Source organism: Brachionichthys hirsutus, chromosome 12 (assembly GCF_040956055.1).
Source record: "Brachionichthys hirsutus isolate HB-005 chromosome 12, CSIRO-AGI_Bhir_v1, whole genome shotgun sequence".
NCBI classification, from domain to species: domain Eukaryota; kingdom Metazoa; phylum Chordata; class Actinopteri; order Lophiiformes; family Brachionichthyidae; genus Brachionichthys; species Brachionichthys hirsutus.
Genome location: NC_090908.1, coordinates 9,047,895 through 9,069,274, shown reverse-complemented (window position 1 = coordinate 9,069,274; position 21,380 = coordinate 9,047,895). Strand labels below are relative to the sequence as shown.

Here is a 21,380-nt window from a genome sequence, read left to right as displayed (position 1 = left end):
AACCTTCGCTGTTCATCATGACGGCTCGTCTGCCGCGGATCCAGCTGGCCCTGTTCTTTATCTTGCTGTGTCCCGTCAATATCATCGGACTGTGGTGGTAAGTGCTCTTCGTCCACCACGTGTTCCTCCCCCCCGTGCCTCACGTTAACCTGAGATGTAGGTATTTGTGTTTGATTTCCGTGCGCAAACGTAGCCGCAGCACTGTTCCTCTGCGTTACCGGCGTTTCACTTTAACACGAGTCTGGATTAGCTCGGGAACTGTCTGCTTCACTTCTGGGTATTTGGTTGAATGTGATAATCACGTTTCTGGAACGAGACAAGAGGTCATCTATTAAAGAAAAAAGAAAAAAGAAAATGGACCAAATAGGCAGCCAGCAGTCAAATGATAATAAAATAGATGTCCGTTTGGTAAAACTTAGAGTTCTTTATAATTATTGTGTCATTTTTATTCTGTGATTTTTAAATTGTACAGAAATCTACAGATAAAGACAGAAAAACATGTGCCACCAATTGAAAATATCAGAGTTATGGGTCCCCGGGACAAAGAAGCAGGGGCAGGATGAAAGGGGTATCTGCTGCGAAATACATGGAGGAGAGCAGGAAGGTGTGTGTGTGTGTGTAGTGGGGGTTCAGAGTCAGGAATGTCAGGTGGCCCTTTAGGCGCTGTGGATATGTCATCATAAAACAATCCATGTAGGCTCAGCTCTGTAGGTGTGTGACAGTCAGACAGACAGTCAGAGATAGACAGCCTCTGCAGATCTGCTGATAACATACTTTCAGTCCGAGTGTGTGTCTCCGTCTGTTCATTATTGTGTGTGTGTGTGTGTGTGTGTGCGTGCGTACGCGCAGTGTTTCCTTAGCCAACATCTAATATTAGGGGCTTTCTTTCCCTCTCTCCTTTACCCACACACACACTTCTGCAAAGCGGCAGCGTTTGAATGTGGAGCTTTGTGATTTTCTCTTCTTTTTTTTCCTCTCTCTCTCTCAGCGAATCCTCCCACTGTTCATTCACAGCCCAGTCAAGGTCATTGTGGGTTGGAGTGTCAGTGAGGCTGTTGAGGTCTGCTGAATGTCCTTGTATGACTGGCAGGCGGATTGGCAGCTTTTAGAGGATGTATACCCCCCCCCCCCCCCCCCCCTTTTATGATTTTCCTGTGAGCAACTTCTATCGTCTTTGGGTGTCACTAAAAAGGATGCAAAATCTGTGTTGATGATTAAAAAAAAGTAACTTGCATACACCCACACTTTTTTAGGATGCGCTCACAAAGATGTGTCTTTTAAACCTTTGAACAGTTCACATGTGCTTCGTGTGTTTGCCGAACAGGAGCGCCTCACATCCAATGAGGCTTAAGGAGTGGTCGGCTGCAGAGCAGACAGTCTGCTTGCTCTGCAGAGCTTCAGCTGGACGACCCTCCGCTCTGTCCGTCTCATGCTCTCCATCATCTTTCACATATTATTCCGTTTATGCTCTCTGTCAAAGGACTAAATAGGAAACAGGATTGGGATCTTGGCTCGGCGACGCCAACTGCTGATCAGGCACACAGAAACTCCTACGCAGCTGTAATGACTATAAACTGACAACATTGACATTTGGGATGACTAATCTCCACATTTATTTGTATTTTCGTAATTAAAATGTGTAAATGTTGCCATATTTTGTTCATCTAATTGCATTGATTGCGTGCTTGGAGAGGGATTCCTGCTTTGTTGCTCTTCCTGAGGCTTCTCCTGTTTTTTTTTCTTTGTTGAAGTTTTTTTTTGTTTGGGCGTTTTTCCTTATCTGTAGGGTCTAAGGACAGAGGGTGTTGCTGTACAGACTGTAAAGCCCCTTGAGGCAAATTGTGATTTGCGATACTGACATATAAATAAGAAATTTACTTGACTGATTGAAAGGGTTAGAGATAAAAAAAACAAACAAAAAAAAATCCTTGATTGGGTCTGTGGAATCGTCCAAATTCTCTGTTTTCCCTTTCTATGCTAAAATGCCAGACTGGATATCTTTGTTGTTGTTTGTTTTTCCTTTTTTAGAGGTGGCATTACAGTTTGGATAGAAAGATAAAGATGTGCTTGAAATATGAAATTTAGGTCTCAACGGTTCACTGAGCCGGAGGGGCTCTGGCCTGTGGCTGAACTGTGCTGACCCGGCTGTGAAGGGACGGAGGGTAAAACAATGCCCCTGCAGGGGTCGTTTGTTTACTCCGCCTTCACATATGACAACTTTCACGCACCTAATTCAGGTTAAATCTGGCAAAATCTTCTCATCTACTGGCTAATTCAATTTCAAAGGAGGTGGAGCAATTAGAGGCTATAATGTGGATGCTGGGCTTTTACACCATTTGCAGCTAAAGCATCAGTAATTTTAATACCCACAAACACACTTCTCCTAATCTAAAAAGTGACATTCTCATTCTTATGTAATCGCCGGTGTTTGTTTGTCTGTCCGTCCGTCCGTTAGCAAGATAACTCAAAAAGGTCTGGAGAGATCTTGATGACATTTTCAGGAAATGATTACATTTTGGTGACCATCTAAAAGAGATTCTGGATTCTGGACCACTTTGAAATGTTCGGTAACATATCTCGGTTGATTATTGACCGATATTTATGGCATTTGACACAGTCATGTAGGGTGGGGGTCTCTATCTCATCACTGAATTTCATCCGGATCAGATCCAGAAAAATATTACATTTTCTCATTTAAAACCCCATTTACAGATTCAAAAATCAGTTGCAAATCTAGTTACATCAACTCCGATTCGCTTTTACCTTTCGAGATCACTATTACATTTCTGCAGTGCTCATGCTCGTGCCCCGCTGCTATCAGACCCTCTGAGGCTCGACATTTATCTTACATTAAGCCATGAAATATTGGTGCATCAACGCCGAGGAATCAATTGTTTCCTTTTATCCCTACTGACAAAAGTTGTCATCCTCATTTCGGTCACTCGCTTGTTGGACAGCTCTCTGCATGAGACACAGGGACACAGTGGCTCTCAGGCCAGAACCACACCTGTGCCTCGCACCCTGCTCCGCCTGGACAATGATTCTCTCTGTCGAAAGCCTCTGGACATACCATCATGCGTCTCCCTTTCTCTGTCTCATGCACTTCAGTGTCCCTATCTCATACGTCTTGAACTGCACTTGTCTGTTGTAGGAAAATACCTGTCGTGCAGATAGGTTGTCGCTGAAGGAAAAGAGAGGGAGCTGCAGCGATAGGCGGAGAGTGAGAGAGATGATAGCTGTCCTTTCAGAGCCTCTGCTGATTAGAGAGCTCTAATCATTTGGCCTGAGAGCAGAGAGCACAGCTCAGAGACTCGGAGGGTGAGGAATGTCTTTGCTCTCTTACTCTGGTTTGACTGCAGTGCTTAGCAGGGCCAACTTTGGTATATAAGTGTATTTGCGTGTGTGTGTGTGTGTGTGTGTGTCGCAGACTCGCCCGGAGCGTTGCAACAGGCCTACATGTGCGCGCGCACACACACACACACACAGACACACTGCATTTCTGTGTGTCTGCGCTTTTCATTCATCTCGTCTTGCGTGTTTATGCGTGTCAGTCCAAATACATCCACAACCATTGGACTCCAGTTACTCTCTTTAGCATGAATTTAAAGCTGCACAAATGCTCTCATTCAGTCATACAGTTGTGGGAACAATGTACACACACACACACACACACACACACACACACACACACAATCACACACAGACCCTAGAGTAAGAAGCATCATCACGGGAGGAGAGCTTCATTGTAACTGATCTTATCTTGTCCACTCCACTCCTGGTCTGCCACGCTAGATGTCTAATCAGGACCAGAGAGATGAGTACAGATAAAGATTAAATGACTCTGTGGGTTTGGCAGCAGATAGAGGGTAGAGAACTGAATTAAATATGTTTGTGTGTGTGAGTGTGTGTGTGTGTGTGTGTGTGTGTGTGTGTGCATGCATCCAGAAATATATAGGGAAGAAGTTACGAATGGCTAAAGCACGTCAAAATGTCTCTCTAGATTCAACAGAAAGGGGCTACATAGTTATTGGAACAGACAGATGTTAGGTTGAAACATTGTAAGCTAACCTATCCTTAATGTTAACATGCAGTCTTACACATTTTAATGCCTTTTGGAGTTTGGGGGTGAAGTAAGAGTGAGTATTTTTTTTATTTGTTTCCCCCCATATTGCAAGTAAGTGAGTAAAAGGCTGTTTAAAATGAATGTTAATACCTGATTAGGTGTCATTTGACTCTTTTCCTCCTTTTTCTCTTCCCGGCCTTTTTCAAAATCCCTTATTTTATATCGTATTCTGGTTAAACCTATCAATGATCCAATAATTGCATATGTGAAATTGTGTTCTTTAAAGAGCACATAAATAGGAAGTTGTGCCTTTTTGGTTAAATGTGAAGTTTGGGATTGTATTGGCTAAAACTGCCAACACAGCATCATTCAAGATTGTGATTTACTGTGAGTGGAAATATGGTGCCACTGCAAGTTCTTCAGTTTGTTCCCATCCATCCTCCATCATCTTTGTCTGGGATGCCAGATGCATTTCACATTTATTTTCATCCCTTTGTCCTTGCTTTATCGCTTTGCTATCCCTACCGTATGATACCCGGGGATATATCTATTGCTCTCTCCATCTGTCCGTCTGTCTGCAAATGTTTATCCTCATCACATTTCTAAAACTGTTCATATGCTGAAGTTTTGCTTTTTCTAATTTAGACATTTGAACAGATTTATTTTATTGTTTTCTTGGCAGCACCTTAAACCTTTTTTAAGCAAAACTGAAATTGCTTTTGAAGTACATTGACATGCAGCCCACTACTGATGCAAAATCTATATTTTGCTAATTACAAAAACATATATATATATTGCTTTGTAAATCCTTCTTTAGTTTATTTCTAACTGACTTGTATTCACACATGATTTTGATTTCGTTGGAGTCAGATGCATGTGTTTTAGTTTTGTCTCCTCATCTTACACAGAAGTTTTTCTCCATCTTTTTCCTACCCTTAGACGCCCTCTGTTTATCAGTCTCTCTTTGACCTTCTGTTCCTCTCTCATTCTGGCATTTCAGAGTAGCGCTTGTCGTGACTGTCTTCATCTCCGGCATACTTGAGGGATTAAGGAGGGATGAAATTCACTCATTCGTGGGCGGAGTGAAAAGAAAGAAGGGCTCCGTACAGTACAGCACTTTATCTAGGGTGTTGTGAGATGCTTAATGAAACCTGAGGTCTCTCTGTGCAACGATGTTTAATCTCTTTGTGACCCAGCTTTGAGCCCAGGAAACACTGACTAAGCTATCTATTTCCAATATCTTCAATTGAACCCCCCCCCCCCCCCACACACACACACAGATATTTGCAGCCACATCACAAACCACAGTCTATCCAAGCCTTCCAGACAGTTGACGTAGAGGTGACAAAAGTTTTTGGGGAGAAAAAAAAGGTTTTGTAATTCTTAAAAAAGATGATGAGATTACTCCATGGGTAAAGAAGTTCATTGGTAAGAAGTGAGGCTCTCGTGATTGAGCACAAAAGGGGCATCTTCTAAATGATCGGTCATTCACAAGCACAGAAGAGGAGAGGTTCAATGCTTGTTGAAAAAACAGCCCAACCTTTTTTTTAAAGAAAAATGTGTCTCAAAGCAGGATTTCAAAGAATTTGAAGATTTCAATATAAACAGTCCATGATTTCCTGAAAAAAAAATATGTCTACTTGGTTATTTCTTGGAAATCATGGCTAATGTCTCCTCTGGGCTAACAAGGAAAACACTAATTTAGACTCTCTGAAGTTCAAAAGCAAGTACAGTGGAACCTCTGTTCTCGAACGACTCGGTAGTCCAACAGATTTCAGAGTTCGAGCACACACGTGGAGCAGAGGTGAACCAAAGACACGTGAACGAAGGCGGAGTCTACGCGAGTAGGTTCAGTTTGAGTCGACCTGCCAGGGGAGAAAGACTGTGCAAACATTGTATGTGTGTTTTTTGTTGTTGTCAGGTGATGAATAGATGTCGATGTGACATGCCCGGGTGATGCATTGACTTCCTTAAAGGGCTCTTATTAAAATACTTCAGCTTTTGGACAGACACTTCTCTGGAGTCTACAATGAACTCTTTCCATGTTCTCCTGAACTTTGCAGGGAGGCACACTTTCATGTACCCATCTCCAAACAAGGGAAAGAATGCTAAGTGCATGCAAGTATCCTATTATCCAATCGATGCACCCCATTTTTGGGTATATCACCAGCAATGCGCTCTTCCACCTCAGTTCACTCCAGTTTTTGCTGGAAAAATGTTCTCCAACCATTCTCCTCTCATTATTATCTGATTCCAGTCCAGTGGAGTCCTCAAAACAGCCTCCAGTTATAGCCCAAAAGTCCTTGCCGAATTTAGGAAACGGTCATTTTTGTGCACCGCTTCCTCTGCATACATTCAGCTGCAAAATGACCTGCTGCGTCTGCACTGTGTGCGTATTGATGCTGCTTCCTGCCATGGCCATGTGGTTTATATTGCAAAAGGATTTGGTTCTTCAGTTTTGATGCAATTCATCCATTTATGGATATGATCTGTGTTAATTCTTTAAACACTTGTCTTCTTATTAAAATAATTGACTTGTTAAGACCCTTTGTTTTGACGTATGCTGAGCTAATGATCCTACGTTCGGGTTTAAGTCCTGCTGATTCTTGATTATCTCTTGTTTCTTTTAACTTTCATTTGCTGTACAACTGTTCACCTACAATAAAATGTTGATATTAATTATTTGTCAGTTACTGGCCAATCATAGATTAACTAAATACAGGGTTCATCATTTCCACAGAAAATGACGGCATTAGATTTACAGAAAGGTTGTTTCTTGTTTCATCCCATCTCCCAGAAGCTATTGCTGTATGCCTCTTTATATCTTTGGTTTGGTTCAAGAAGGAATTATAAAGAACCTCTTCTGCAAATGTCAAATTATTTTTATTTTTTTGCTTCCTGGACTTCGAGTACATTCATGATTTTTTACAAGGCTACACCTCTCATTACAAAAAAAAAAAAAACCCAGCAGCTATAGTGTGCCCATGGCACACACACACACATTCAAATACACAAATGAGCAAACACAACATATTTTTCTTACAAACAAAACCCAACTCGATATTGTATGGAAATAATCTGACGCATAATCACAAATTCATTTTCTCCCACACACACAGATAAACACACATGACACAATTGCTGCTGGTAATGACTAGTGGTTGAGTTGTTGCTAAGTGATATAGCCGTAACTGCTAATTATAATAATCATAACAGACTGACTGTATGAATTGTCTGAACGACTCCCACACAGACACGCACACACTTGAGGAAAACACACATTCATTGACTCATGCAAAGTGCATTTGTGCTGAAAATACAGTGTTGTTGTCATAGTGATACATGTAATAATCATAGAAGGAATACAGCAACGGGTGTCCCTGAGGTATGTGTGAGTGAGAGAGCATTTATACTAATTTTAGTTCTGATTAACACTTAACACCAGATATTATGGCTCACGCTGCAGGTTCAAATGCATTTCCCAATGTCATCTTGAGAAACAGAGATATTAGAATAGATTACTAGAAAAAATAAAAACATAACTATAATCCATTCTTCCCATTATCAAGCGTTCTGGAGGATAACAGAAGATTTCTTCCTTTTTCGTGATGCTATTAGTTGAGACAAGACTCCCGAGGAAGGGAAGCGGTGTATCCATTCCATCATGTGACGACACATTAGTCTGTAATATAAATAGTTTCACTCAAATAAAACATGATGTGGACAAGAATGAAGTGTGAGAGGATGTGTGTGTATGTGTGTGTGTGTGTGTGGCTCTGTACCAGACCGCCAGGAGAGGGGATTGGCAAGAGTGTTTGTTCTGCTTCTTAAAACAAACTCTCAATGCAGATGAATGATATCAGGCGGTGCGATTAACAGGGACAAGGCAGAATGAAAGCCTGTGAGGTAGTCTCTTTGCTTTCACTCTCTCTCTCTCTCTATCATCGCACGCCCTTCTGACTTCAATTTCATGTGGATCACGTCTGGTCACATTAGGTGACTAAAAGTCAACTTGGGAGACGAGTCGTGAGAGAGACGGTGCAAATGAAATTCTGTGTGAGATGTAAAATGTTAGAAATGCTAGCAGCACACATGGAACAACTGCATGGTAGATGGATAGAAGAGGATAGGAGAGGAGGAGGAGGAGGAGGAGGAGGAACTGATTGGAAATGGAGTCATCTCATGAAACCACTTTGCTGTTATGCCACTGAAGTGGCCACAAATGCGGGCAGTGCTTTTAAATGGCAAAGCCAATTCCCTCTTTCCCATTAAGAGTTAGAATAAACTATCTGTCTTTATTATATACACTCATCTGCCAAGTCTATTGTGGAGGTCCAGGATCCATATGCATCAAATGCAAGATGTCTGTTTAATGCTTTTATATTTGAAGTACCCGATGCAAGCTTGATTCATTGTGCCCACACGTTCAGACCCCCCCTTCCCCCCTTTGACTTGTTCTCGTAATATAATATGTACATTTTGAATTTAGATTGGTTTAATGTGGGAATGTTTCTCAGCAGTGCTGATTCGAGGAGTAAATGTGTGGTTTAAGCGGTGACGTTCTCAACTCGTCCAAAATCTCCAGAGAAGTCTGAGGTATCATCCGGAAATCTAGAACGCCTTGCCCTCTGGTTGACCAAAATCAGCTTAGCATTAAGATCAAATGCAAAAGGCCTGTCTGTTAAGAGACTTCCAACTGCGAGGACCAAACAGTTCTCCCAAGAGCAGGCCAAACAGCAAAACACAGACTTGTGAATCTGACGTCAGCGCCTTATACGATGCCTCGGGGAAACTCGGTGGTCTGTTGTCTCCCACGTGTTTATTCATGAAGCGCGTTGCCGTCACAGCTGAGAAGCGGTGGGCACAGTTGGAAAGCCGAGTAAACTGCATTTGGTTTGTGGCTTGTGATGAGAGCAGCCACGTTGTTTACGGTGTGATTAAGTTAACAGGTGACGCGCATCAAAAAGAAAAAGTGGGACATTTCCATTGTCATCATGTTGCTGACTGGTTTGCCTGATTCTCTGACATTGTTTAAATTCTTCCAGGGCAGTGGGCAGTCCGTTAGTGATGGATCCCAACAGCATTTGCAGAAAAGCCAAGCGTCTGGCAGGGAAGCAGGCTGAGCTGTGCCAGAATCAGCCTGAGATTGTCAGCGAGGTGGCTAAAGGGGCCAGGCTGGGCGTCAGGGAGTGCCAGTACCAGTTCAGGTACCGCCGGTGGAACTGCACAAGCCACAACAAGTACTTTGGCAAAGTACTGCAGCAAGGTGAGTACAAGAGGAATGGGTGTGTTTTGTTTGTTGACTACTATCTGACATTTAAAAAATGTATCCTGTAATTCACTGCTATAATTTCAGTATGGATGTTGTTATCACTTATGTAGAGTACCGGTAATAGTTTGGCATTTCAGGAAATGGGCTTCTGAGAACCGCATTCAAAACTGAATACAAGTTGTATTCTTTTCAGTATGAAGCAACACACAAGCCTTGGCGTCCCAGTGAGACGTACAAGTCATTGTCATTGTAAATGTTCTTATAGAAAGGATTTGTTACCTTTTGACAGATCCAGTCCATTTGCTAAGCTAAGCTAAGCTCTGTCGCCTGACAGAGAAACACCCTGCCTCGATTTATCTGAATGTACCCAAATTTGCCTGGAGGCCCTGCTCAAGATCACTGACATGTTATTTCTTGTTTGTATAATCAATAGAGCTACTGGAGCTTAAAAATGTCAATTCCATATAGAAATTATTGACAAGACAGAGCGATACCCTGAGGTCATGTAAAACCCCAATTCCAAAAAACTGAGATTATAATATAAAATGTCATTACACATGCATATTGCAAATCCATTTAAACATTAAATGCATTTGAATAAAGTAGAAAAACAAGACATTCATACTGACGAAGGTTGATACGTATGTAACCTCTTCACTTGTGGAATACTCCAATAAAGTGTTCCACAACTTTCCCTGTATTTTGAGGACCCCATTCCAACTCTTTTTTGAAACATGCTGCTGGTATAAACCTCAGAATAATCCTATATTTACACAAAACGGCAAAGTGGAAGAGGTACCACTATAGAGATATTGCCTTTCTCCTCTTTTCACCTGAACGGGTTTTCCTTCCTGCTTACATGACTGTTGATGTTGTCCAGTAATCGGAAGGTATGGAACTCCTAATTGTTCTGTTGTCTCCTTCTTTGACTTGGGTTCAAACGGCTACTGGCTGGGTTTCAAGTCTTCCAGTTTTGGCTGCCCACATGATGCACCATCAAATCATCACAAGTGTGTTGGTCTGACCCCCCACATTGCACTTTAATTGCCTCTACACAGAATGTGTTGGTGGAATGCAGGCGCGTAGGTCCCACTTTGAATGTACATGGGTAGATGGAGCTAGAGGCTCTTGTCATGTTCCATCTTTCAGCCATCAGTACTTTAGGATTTGAACACATGACCTCATGACCACAGCTGACGGGCCTTCCACCAGCTTGAGGTCATTGATGCAAGGCCCTTGTCTGATGGCAGTCCAGCAGACAAGGGTATCTGTTGTGCTTCAGACTAGACGTATTCACACTTGGCTGCCTCTCATCTTCATCAGACTGGGCATGCTTGAAAAGATCAGCCAAAATTGCTCTTTTCTCTTAACATCTTTCTTAAGATCTTTTAACATCTTCCTCCAGCTCTTTGAAGTCTGTAATATAACTGATGTTGGGTCACCGTTGGGTCTTCTCCAATTACTGTGTTGGTTTTACTCTTGTATGATTAGACTCAAAGAGAGCTGCCTGTCTCTGACGACTCTTTGACTGGGTACTACAGAGAGCCCTTATCTCTGCACGTTTAGACAACAAACAGGGGATAACCAACATTACAAGATAAAATGTGTTAAGCATTTCATTAAAAACAAGATGACTCTAGAAGATTTGTTTTCATGTTTATGTTTTTTGCACGTAACTAAATTAATCTGAACTTTCAATAGTAGCAATTGGATGAATCAAAATAAATGTTCTTCTTCATCCTCAATGTACACAACCTCTGATGCATTTTTATTTTCAGTCTCTACCATAGGAAAGGTCTGTGCCTATTTGTAAAGATGTAGCAGTCCCTCTATTTGGTGCTTCCCTTATTTCCCTTTCCATTTTCATCTTATCTCAATTTCAAAACCACCTTAGTTGATTAGAGATCAGATCACTTGTTGACCGAACTGATGACCCAGCCGGAGCAGCTTGCTTCTTCGCTCTCTTGGTCAATCAGGGTGTGACACATCTGAAGGCTTAAGTAAGGAATTACACAGCCGGGTCATTCTGATCCATCCTTGTCAAATTGCACATCTGAGCTTAATGAATATTGTCAGTCAGAAACTCCTCATGAGATTTTTGCTTTGGTTGTTGATCTTTCCGGGAAGCTCCGCTTCATAGAGCCTATAGTTTGAGTGAATATTGTAAATACCATGAATGTATTCCATAAGACAATCTGTGTATAATCGGTTATGTTAATTGAAAGCACTTTATGCTCACCCTCCTTTTAACATGGTTCATTTTGGTTCTTTATACTCTCAAATTTAGTTTCTTGCATTTTTCATTTGTTTGCATTTTTGTTTCATTGTGTGCTTGTGTTCTCCCTTTGCCTAGTACTGTCTATGAGAGCTTTATAAAATAACTAGATTTTTGGTATATTAACTTCAGTTTGTCCAGAAAGCCTTCAGGATTCAGTGGGTAATTTGAAACCTTTTTTTTCTTTAATTTATTTATTGTTATCCATTAAATTTAGTGATTTAGATCAATAGAACATGTAAACCATGAAATACTTGCCAGAGAAATCTACTTAAAAAAAACCCAAAGTATTTATTTTTGAACCTTCTAACAAATTTGTCAAAAAAAAAAAAAGATATTTGCATATATGAACTTTAATTTACATAGTTTTCTTACATCTGGAGTTTCTGGAGCGAGCAGAATGCGAATGCATGTCTCGGATTGTATACCTCAGAAAAAAAAATTCAAACTTATGTAAAAGTATAAAAAATAATTTAATGCCATCGAATATGATGCATTTAGCTTTAAAGGGTTAAACCCCTGTGGACACTTTTAATTCTAATTTCTGTGTCATTGAGCTTCTTGCAAGCTTTGTCTCTCTTTTACATTTTAACTTTAATATAGCTTATGTTTTTTCATACATGATTAAAACCACTTCCTTCAGTCTCTGTCAGAGAAAGATGAAGAAAGTTAAATAATGCAGTGATTGAGAGAGAGAGTGGAAGAGAGAGGAAGGCGGGGGCAATAATCTACCAGCAGAAGACTGCCTCCTAATTAATCCTATATTCCGTCTTGTCCATAAGAGGCCGGAGTGCTCCTCTGTTTTGAAACCTTTGTCCTCAATTACATTGATTTGCTCTTGATGGCTGTTTATCATGACGTAGCGCCAGTAAATGTCAAAATAAAAGTGCTTTAGTATTTATTGCTCGCTCTCCCTGAGTGGTTTACTTAACCCCACTGACCTCCATTTAGTGATTTATGTCATATAGATGTTTTCCAATTATTCCAGACTTTATATGGAAATGATTTATTTTTGTGACATGTTGTGCAGTCTGAGCATGTCAGTCCATATATTTGTCCACGAGTCACCTCCTTTTTCATTTGTTTTTAATTATATCTTATAAATGTTTTGAATTAAACTCTAACACGTGATCTGCCTCACTTTCTCGCAAACTTTATTTTCCCACCAAAACAACAACTGCAAGAGATAAGGAGCATCTGGTGGACTATTAGTGGATGGCTTTGGAAAATGTGTCAGCCATTGTTTGTATTTTAGGAGGTTTTGCGGCATTCACTTTCCCCCTACTCTTTTCTTGCCAACATGAAACAGCTTTTAAATAGGCCACAAAATTAATTTACCACACTGAGCTTGACATAAATATTCCGTTTAATGTGGATGCATCATGCGGCCAGATTTTTTTTTTTTTCTCTCTTCAAATGCATACTTTGAAAAGGGTTTCGGATAATTATTTTTAGTTAAGATTATTTGCATACGGTCTAAATTTATTTGATAAATTATTTTGATTTTGAAACATCAAATAAAGACAGTATTTGGAGCATAGCTAAAACTGCAGGCTTACTTCAGACTCCTACATAGAACCAGAAGCTCTGCTGTGCTTTGCAGAACATTAAAGGGTAACATTGCTGCTTAACACATAAGAAACGGTCTGTAAATCTGTCAGTGGAGTGAAAAAAGCAACAACTTGCACGCATGCAGGTGTGTGTTTGTGCGTGTGGGTTTAATTTGTCTAATAAGCTATATGACACATTTCCAGATTTATTGCTGAAATACCAAGCACTCAGTCATTCATGTGCCACGACACACACCCACTTTTGACAGAAGGACTTTTGGATGATGCCGCTAGACGAGAGCAAACTAGAAGAGATCCTGAAGGACAGAGGTGTGTGTGTGTGTGTGTGTACGTGTGTTTTTTCACTGTTCATTTCACAACATATCTTAGATACTGCCCTTTCACACCTTTATTCTATTAATGGACGTGTCTGCACAAGACTGGAAACTAATTTCCATCTTAAAAGTTCCATCATGTGGAATTAAATCTTTCTTGCCATTGATCTGTCGTTATTATTCTGTGTTTTACTCTATCTCCGGGGCCAGGACAGGTTGCCAGTTCACAACAGGGCCAACATATTGAATGGCAAGCAGCCACATTCATACCTACGGAAGATTTTGAGCCACTAACTCACCTATATTGGATTTTCTTTGGCTGTAGGAGGAAGCCAGAGCACCCAGATGGAACCTACACAGACATGCACCAGAATCAAATCCAGAACCTTCTCATTGTGAAAACACGGCAGCAGCCATAGCCAGCATACAATGATGCTATAAAAGCCATCAATTTTACTGAAAGGTCATGATAGTTGGTGTACTGTGTGTGTGTGTGTGTGAGTGTGTCCTTCTGGAGAGTGAATAAGGAGTACAGTAAGTGTACAGATATTATGGCCTTGATTCCAATTATGGTATTTGCACTGCATTCATTTGCATATACATACAGAATAGATTTATTTAATTTTTTTAATCTATTTTACACAGTAATAAACTATTGAATACTTGCTTGTGTGTTCTGGCATTGAACTTGTTAATCACTTGAAAACCGACCCACACTAAGGAGCACAAATAACATTTTCAAAAAGAAAGGCTGTGGCTCTGACAGGACTTTAGGACTGTCATCCTCAATCCACATGCACAGACCTGGAAATGATTATGATCGATCCAGAATATAGCTGACCCTGATGGAGAGGGACACTAATGCTGCAGCAGGAGCGTGATGTTCCAACAGTTAACAAGCAGCTGTGTTCAATATGAGCAGCAAATAATCCTTTGCTCTGCACGCCACTGTTCACAATCCTCTTTTAAAACCATGAAACAAACAAACAAAGAATCAGACGCCATAACAGAAAAAGCCTAAAATATCTATTTTAGTTTAGGCGAGGTTCATTGTCAGAATCTATATGACATATCAAATGATGTCCTCTTTTCCTCCTGACATTATTAGCATAGTCAGTTTGGTGCTGAATATAAAAGTCACATTTTATTTTTATTATAACTTTAGACAAGTGTTACTACTAGTTGTTCTTGTGCATCCTATTGATTTTTGAATGTTGCATTCATCTTGTACTAATTATCATTAATATTACTAACTCATACTTCGCATTTACTGATACTCACATACTCCTACTCACATTTACTGATTGTGAATGACCTACTGCTGCATCATATTTAATTTAGTGTTGCATGCAATGATCCTCAGCCAGAATAAATCTTACAGAACGGACTACATGCTACAGAAAACATTGCAGTGTCCTGAAAAAAAAGTACCTGACATGACCGCCGGCCATCAGTAATCGATCTTCCTTAATGCCTCATAGTAGAGATAGACAAATATGTTTATATTTAACTATTCTCATCTGGACTAAAGCAATTTCACGTTTAACTAATTTCAGCTGTAATATTCCAGTACTGCCAGGATCATTGCTTAAAAATCAGAGTATTAAAACAATATGTGCTAATTCCTGCACAAAGGTCTTCTGGAATAAAAAGCAGACGAAGACAGGCCCAAATACGCCCCATGCCAGAGAATTTGTTTGGAGTTGATGTCTCCAAGGAAAACACAATGCAACACATATTCACATTTTGGTTCTTTTTAATGCTTAACATTACCCCCTCTCATTTCTATACATCTTTATGCCTTCCCTTTATTTCCTATTCCTGACTGTTTAGCTTTCTCTTTCTGAATGTCTGTGTTTTTTTAGTTGAATAAAATGTTGCTCCCTGCAAAATCAAATCTGCAAACAATTTTTGTGATATTTAGATCACAAAGTAATCTCTTGAATTAAACTATGTTAACATAGCATTTGTTTCAAGCAGATTTCTTGCAGCATTTGCAATAGAAAATGTTTTCCACACGTCTCTTAAATGGATCCAGGGATGCTTTTGAGATGCCACATCTTGATTCATCTATGTTATCGCTCCCGAAAATCTTAACCCTTTTCCGCTGAAACGGAGAAGCAAAGCGTGGTCTCAGCCGGGCTGCAAGGATGCCATACAGCACAGATAGACACAGTTTGAGAACTGACAATACATATTCTCATACCTACATACAGACAAACATGTGCTTTTGCACATTTAAGTGATTTATTAAGTGAATCCGAAACAAATAATTAGATTTTTTAAAAAAAGACCCACTGGACCATGGCCAGGCTGAACAGATTAACCAGTAATTTTCAATTCAGCAAGTTTAACATGGATCAAACTCAGTTGCAGTGCATGTTGGGAAAACGTGTTCCAGAGCAGTCGTCAGGCTTGGCCTCGGTTCTCCCTCAGAGTTCCTGTTACACTGACACCAACAGAGAAGGCATTATGTAGCTGCTGCCTTTCTGCCAAGGTGCTCTAACATTTGACCTATCAATAGAAAATGAATCAAATTGATCATTCGATTGACATTTATATGGGTTTAATTATCTGTAAGTCATATCAAAGGCTTAGGGTTGTACACCAGAAAAAGAGTCTCCGTCCCAATAACACAAAATTCAATAATGATATTTAAATTAAAAGTTAATGACACAAATGCATCTAAATCCTATGCTTTTCATTCCTCCAAACTGCTTTTAAAGCCTTTAGGCACCATTCTGATTTTTTTTTTTTAACATTTAATTCTCACCAGCTGTATTCTTTCTTTATTCTTTCCTTCTCATTCAACTTGTTACTGCCTGATCGCTGATTGCGTGAGCTTGAACTGAACTTGCGGTGTTCATCTAAGTCAAGTGTTAGACCTTAATCCCCACTTTTCTTGGCGTGCCTTGTGGAAGTGGCTCAAGTTAATTTCATTAAGTGTTAGAATAGCACACCAAATGTTCAAGAAACTGACTGTTCTGTGCCATAAATGCTTTGAGTGTACATAAAACAATAGTTTTCACACACACACCTACATTGGAGACATCTTTGGGTGTACAGCTGGTATTGATATCACGGCATGCTGGGGTGTGCAGGTCTCGTCGCACGCCACCCATTCAGTGTGTGTTTTACCACTCCTAATGAATCCCATTCACTGAATCATGCGATATGGAGTTGGCAGTGTCAGTGGTGGTGACTGCACGCTCACCGCCTTCCAGCTCTTAGGAATAAAAGTCCTTTTTGCTTAGTCTCCACACAAACATACAATGACTAGCTAAGCAGCTGTTCTTTTTCTCGACTCGTACCGAGCGTCTCATCTTCTGTATCTCGGAAGAGATCTGCCTGAAAAGACCCCAATTCTGCAAGATGTTAGTATGTGTGCATTTTTCCAAAATGGGTTGTCATGGTGATTCTTAGCAAATGATAGACAGGAACAAACTGCAATTGTTAGGAACTACTCTCAACAGCCAGTTATGCACGCCAGACTTAATTCTTTTCTAAATAAACGAATGTGTCTATGTTCATTGAATGCATCATCAATACAAATAAGCTGACACAAATCAATTTTGTGGAATAGAAAAAAAAGAGGTTTGGGACATAATTTCTTTTTTTTTCATTGGATGTGCTTAAAATGATAAGTTTATGGTTAAAACAAGTTTCATGTGGGCTGAGGGCATTTTTTTAAATCATAGTTTGCACATTGTTTTTTTTATTTTTATAAAGACAAGGAATGAATAAGATGTTCAAGCATTCTCTTATTTCATCCCAGTGGGTCTCTTGAGGTTCATTCATATCTGCTCTTTTGCTGTTAATTGAATGAGAACGGCTGCAATAACGAAGGACAAGCCATCTTGAGTTTGAGCCACCGGTGGGGATGGATAATCAATTTGCAGTTGTGGTCAGACTCGTCTGTAGCCATGAGGGTTAAATGCTGCACCAGAAATAAAGCAGCAGCTGTGGTGTGCATGAATGCACCAGCATGTTTACGAATGTCTATGTAAGAGGGAACAATAACTATCCTCTCAACACCACAAATCCAGTGGCGCTGGAGATCTCAGTAATGGATGAGGATTGACAGAAAGATGCTTTTATCCTCCACCATGCAGCTTCGACATAGACTGCCTTAATGGCAGCCGCGAGGCCTAGATGGATGGATGGAAACTAAATTCTTTCACTTGCAGTGCTTTCTCTTTTTCCGATTTGTCGACACAGGGATCAACAGATGTCTGAATGTGTTGGGCTATATTAAACTGCAGTTACATTCTTTCTCTTCTTTTATTTGTTCTTGCTGAGCTGCAAATCAAACCTGTAATTGATTCCCTTGAATTATTATGGAATGCATCCATGCGTCTGTGAATTATGTCTATGTCCTAACTATGCACTCATGTTTATTATTTGTACACAGGTCTCTCTCCACAAGTGTCACTATCTGATTTTCTTCAAAACCCTTTCTTCCAATATATATATATTTTTAGCTTTCATTTATTTAATTTAGCTAGTTAGCATGAAATCAGGAAACGAGGTTGCCTCTGCGCTCAATTTGTGTAGCTGGCTTTTAATAGGATCTGCAAGAAGATGTTATCTTCTCTCATGTTGGTCGGTCAGTTATTCATTTGGATGGTCGGTTGGCTGCTGTTGTTGTTGTTTTTTTGTTTGTCAACAGGATTATACAAAAACTATGGCCTGGATTAAAAAAAAATGTTTTGTTGGTGGCCGAGACATTGGCAGAGAAACTCCAAATTTCAAACGTTTATTACAGCAGCATAACATATTTAGATTTTTCAGTCTAGGTTCCGACTTCCACAGATATCTATATGGATGGATGCATTGGGGAGTGATAAGAAAACTGCAGGTGAATGCTAATGCGGTGGGTGCTGGAAACGCAGCGCTTGTACGAGCAGCAGTGGCAAAGATGGATGGGAAATTGTTGCAACTGAAATAAACCCGGGGAGGTGTGTGGATGATGTTGGAGGGGAATCAGACATGCTTTGTGCATATGTGTGTTTGCAGCAGTACATCTCAAGTTGTCCGCCCGAAGTCGCTCACGGGCTTCGCTCCATTTACGGAAAAACCTTATTCCACAAAACCTTGTAGACAGATGCTTCTGACAAGCTAAACACAGATGTGTAAGACTGTTCTGCCTGCGTCAGAGGTACGCTCTGTATTCCCGTTCCAACAGGATTATTATTTTATTCTTGCAAATTCTGGAAAACCTTTAGCAATGATCTATCGAAGTAACCAATCAATAAGCGTAATGCCCTCTCCCCCCCCCCCTATACCACAGATATCCGGGAGACGGCATTTGTTTATGCCGTCACAGCGGCTGGTGTAACCCATGCAGTGACACAAGCCTGCAGCATGGGAGACCTCCTGCAGTGCGGCTGCGAGGCAACCAGGAACAGAGCACCACCGCGGCCGCCTTCATCCTCCTCTGCTGGGGACGGAGTCAAGTGGGAGTGGGGGGGCTGCGGAGATGATGTGGAGTTTGGTTATGAAAAGTCAAAACAGTTTATGGATGCCAAGAGAAGACGGGGCAAGAGTGACATCAGGACACTCATTGACTTGCACAACAACGAGGCTGGAAGGCTGGTGAGAATCCGTTTTTTATACCTCTAATGGGTGCAGCTGGGTATAGCAGTGCAACAATGCACTGCACATGCATCTCAGCTACTCCTAAACGTGTTTCGCTAGAAGGTTTTAGCAGCAAAGGTGCTCCTTGTCCTCTGGAATGTTCCATCATTCCAAGAACACGAAAACATCGCCTGCAGCCATATTTGTGTAGCGGGCGTAAGCTGATATTCTTACAAGAATCGGGTTTCTGAAACACAAAAACAAGAGCGTGCCACACATTTTGTTTTCGAGCCTCCGAGGCAGGTATCTTCTAACATTTCTCCAGTCCTTGTAGAAGTTTGACGTTCCATCTTTGTTGCGTATATGAAAGTATGCGCCTTGAAAAGCCAGCATGCGACCAAAAGAGAGGGGATAAAGTAGCAACCTTTGATGTCAGCCGCTTACCTGAATGTGGTAAACCGACCAGATCACATTTACGTTCAGCCCTCCTGCTGGTCTGTTGTTACAGCCACTTGCAGAAATGATGACGCATGCACAAGCAAACCACGGGAGTCACAAAGTTCACGTTAGTCGGGGTCAAAGGCAGGTAGAGGGGAGGGGAGGATTTTGGGTAAAGTCCAATTGTAGCATTAGCGAAGGAACAACAAAGGACAGGGCTTGCCTTCAAATGCCCAGACATTGAGAAATAAGTGTGCTATGATGCGTGCAAATGTCTCTTTGTGCATGCATGCGTGCGTGCGTACTAATATACAATTTGCAAGTGTGTGTGTGCGAGTGTGTGCGTGTGTGATGAGTTAATTATGTGCAGTATAAGTGAATGATCTGTTGTCAAGGCTTGTTAGATGTAGGAAGGCCAGAGGCGGTGAGGAGAGAGAGAGGGGGGGGGGGGGGTTATGGAGTTAAATTCCTTCTGAATAGCGTCTGCTTTTATCTTGCCTATCTATCAGTGTGTGTGTGTGTGTGTGTGTGTGTGTGTGTGTGTGTGTGTGTGTGTGAGTGAGTGAGTGAGTGACAGCGAGATCCATTGACTTCGTCTGCAATATATCAGGAGAAAACAATAATAAATTACTTCTTTAGAGAACTTGTTTGTCAGAAGTGTTTCTCATTCACTTCAGAGTTTAAGAGCTCCCTTTGTCCTATTTTGTGTTTGATCAACTCTCTCTCTTTTTTACTTCTATCATCTGTTGCCCTTCTTCACCTCTCCTCTCTTACCCGACACCCTAAAACCTCCCACCCCTTTCCTCTACCCCCCCCCTCACAGGCTGTGAAAATGTACATGAGGACAGAGTGCAAGTGCCACGGACTCTCTGGCTCATGCACCTTGCGCACATGCTGGAAAAAGATGCCTCATTTCCGTGAGGTAGGCGATCGCTTGCTCGAACGCTTCAATGGCGCCTTCAAAGTAATGGGCGGCAACGACGGCAAGACCCTGATCCCCGTCGGCCAAAACATAAAGCCCCCGGACAAGCAGGATCTGATCTACTCTGATGAGTCGCCCGATTTCTGCCTAGCAAATCGGAAAACTGGTTCCCTTGGGACACGGGGGCGCATTTGCAACAGCACAGCCATGGACATCAGTGGCTGTGACCTGCTGTGCTGTGAGCGAGGCTACCGGCAGGAAACGGTGATGTTCGAGGAGAACTGTCTCTGTCGTTTCCACTGGTGTTGTGTGGTCCAGTGCAAGAAATGCTTGGTCCGAAAAGAGCTCAGTCTCTGTCACTGACGAACTGAGGTGGAGAGCGGTCGACAGGACTTAATTATTGTAATTATTTCTGTTATTGATGGGTTTTCGCTTTAGTTGCAGAAGGATAACGTTTGGACTTCCGTGGTGTTCATTTTCTTTTCACGGTCACACAATGGTTCCAGAAATGTTACTGGTCCCTGTTCTGGTAGTTTTGGTTTGATTCAAGCGGTTCAACAGATCACATGAACTCAGAAAGGAGAAATGGGAAGTGGGACTGAAAAAGTCAAATTGAGAAATGTTTCCTTGTGAACTACCTACAGTATATTTCTATTTTAATTGCTTTTATTGTATTTTTTTTTTTTTGTACATGAAAAAAGGACCAAAGAATGTGACATTTTCAATCTCAATGAGAGAAAGGGACCTTTGCATGGCGGTCACCTTTGCGCCCAGTCGTAGAGCAGAGCCGCTGGATTTTCTCTGATACCTAAATTATGGGTCAGACCCAACGATGGAAGACCTGTGAACATAGAAATGATCCCTCGAGCCAAATGGTTTCAGGCATCAGCTTGTCTTGAAGCACTAAATGAAAGTTTTGAATAGTAGTGAGGTCTACTTTTCAGTTAC

The 21,380-nt window shown here is 41.1% G+C and overlaps 1 protein-coding gene across 1 annotated transcript; it reads left to right on the top strand.

Moving 5' to 3' along the window:
* The first annotated feature begins 17 nt into the window (after window positions 1–17).
* On the top strand, window positions 18–20,795 carry wnt6b (wingless-type MMTV integration site family, member 6b). Its single transcript, XM_068746093.1, has 4 exons — window positions 18–97; window positions 9,109–9,329; window positions 18,786–19,090; window positions 20,334–20,795. The coding sequence occupies exons 1-4, from the start codon at window positions 18–20 to the stop codon at window positions 20,793–20,795; spliced, it is 1,068 nt and encodes a 355-aa protein (XP_068602194.1).
* Window positions 20,796–21,380: the final 585 nt, after the last annotated feature.

Bases quoted from the DNA above. Each gene is read 5' to 3' on its own strand.
- wnt6b (XM_068746093.1), top strand. From the start codon at position 18: ATGACGGCTCGTCTGCCGCGGATCCAGCTGGCCCTGTTCTTTATCTTG. The intron at 98-9,108 runs GTAAGTGCTCTT...AAATTCTTCCAG, and splicing joins AATATCATCGGACTGTGGTG to GGCAGTGGGCAGTCCGTTAG. The intron at 9,330-18,785 runs GTGAGTACAAGA...CCTATACCACAG, and splicing joins TGGCAAAGTACTGCAGCAAG to ATATCCGGGAGACGGCATTT.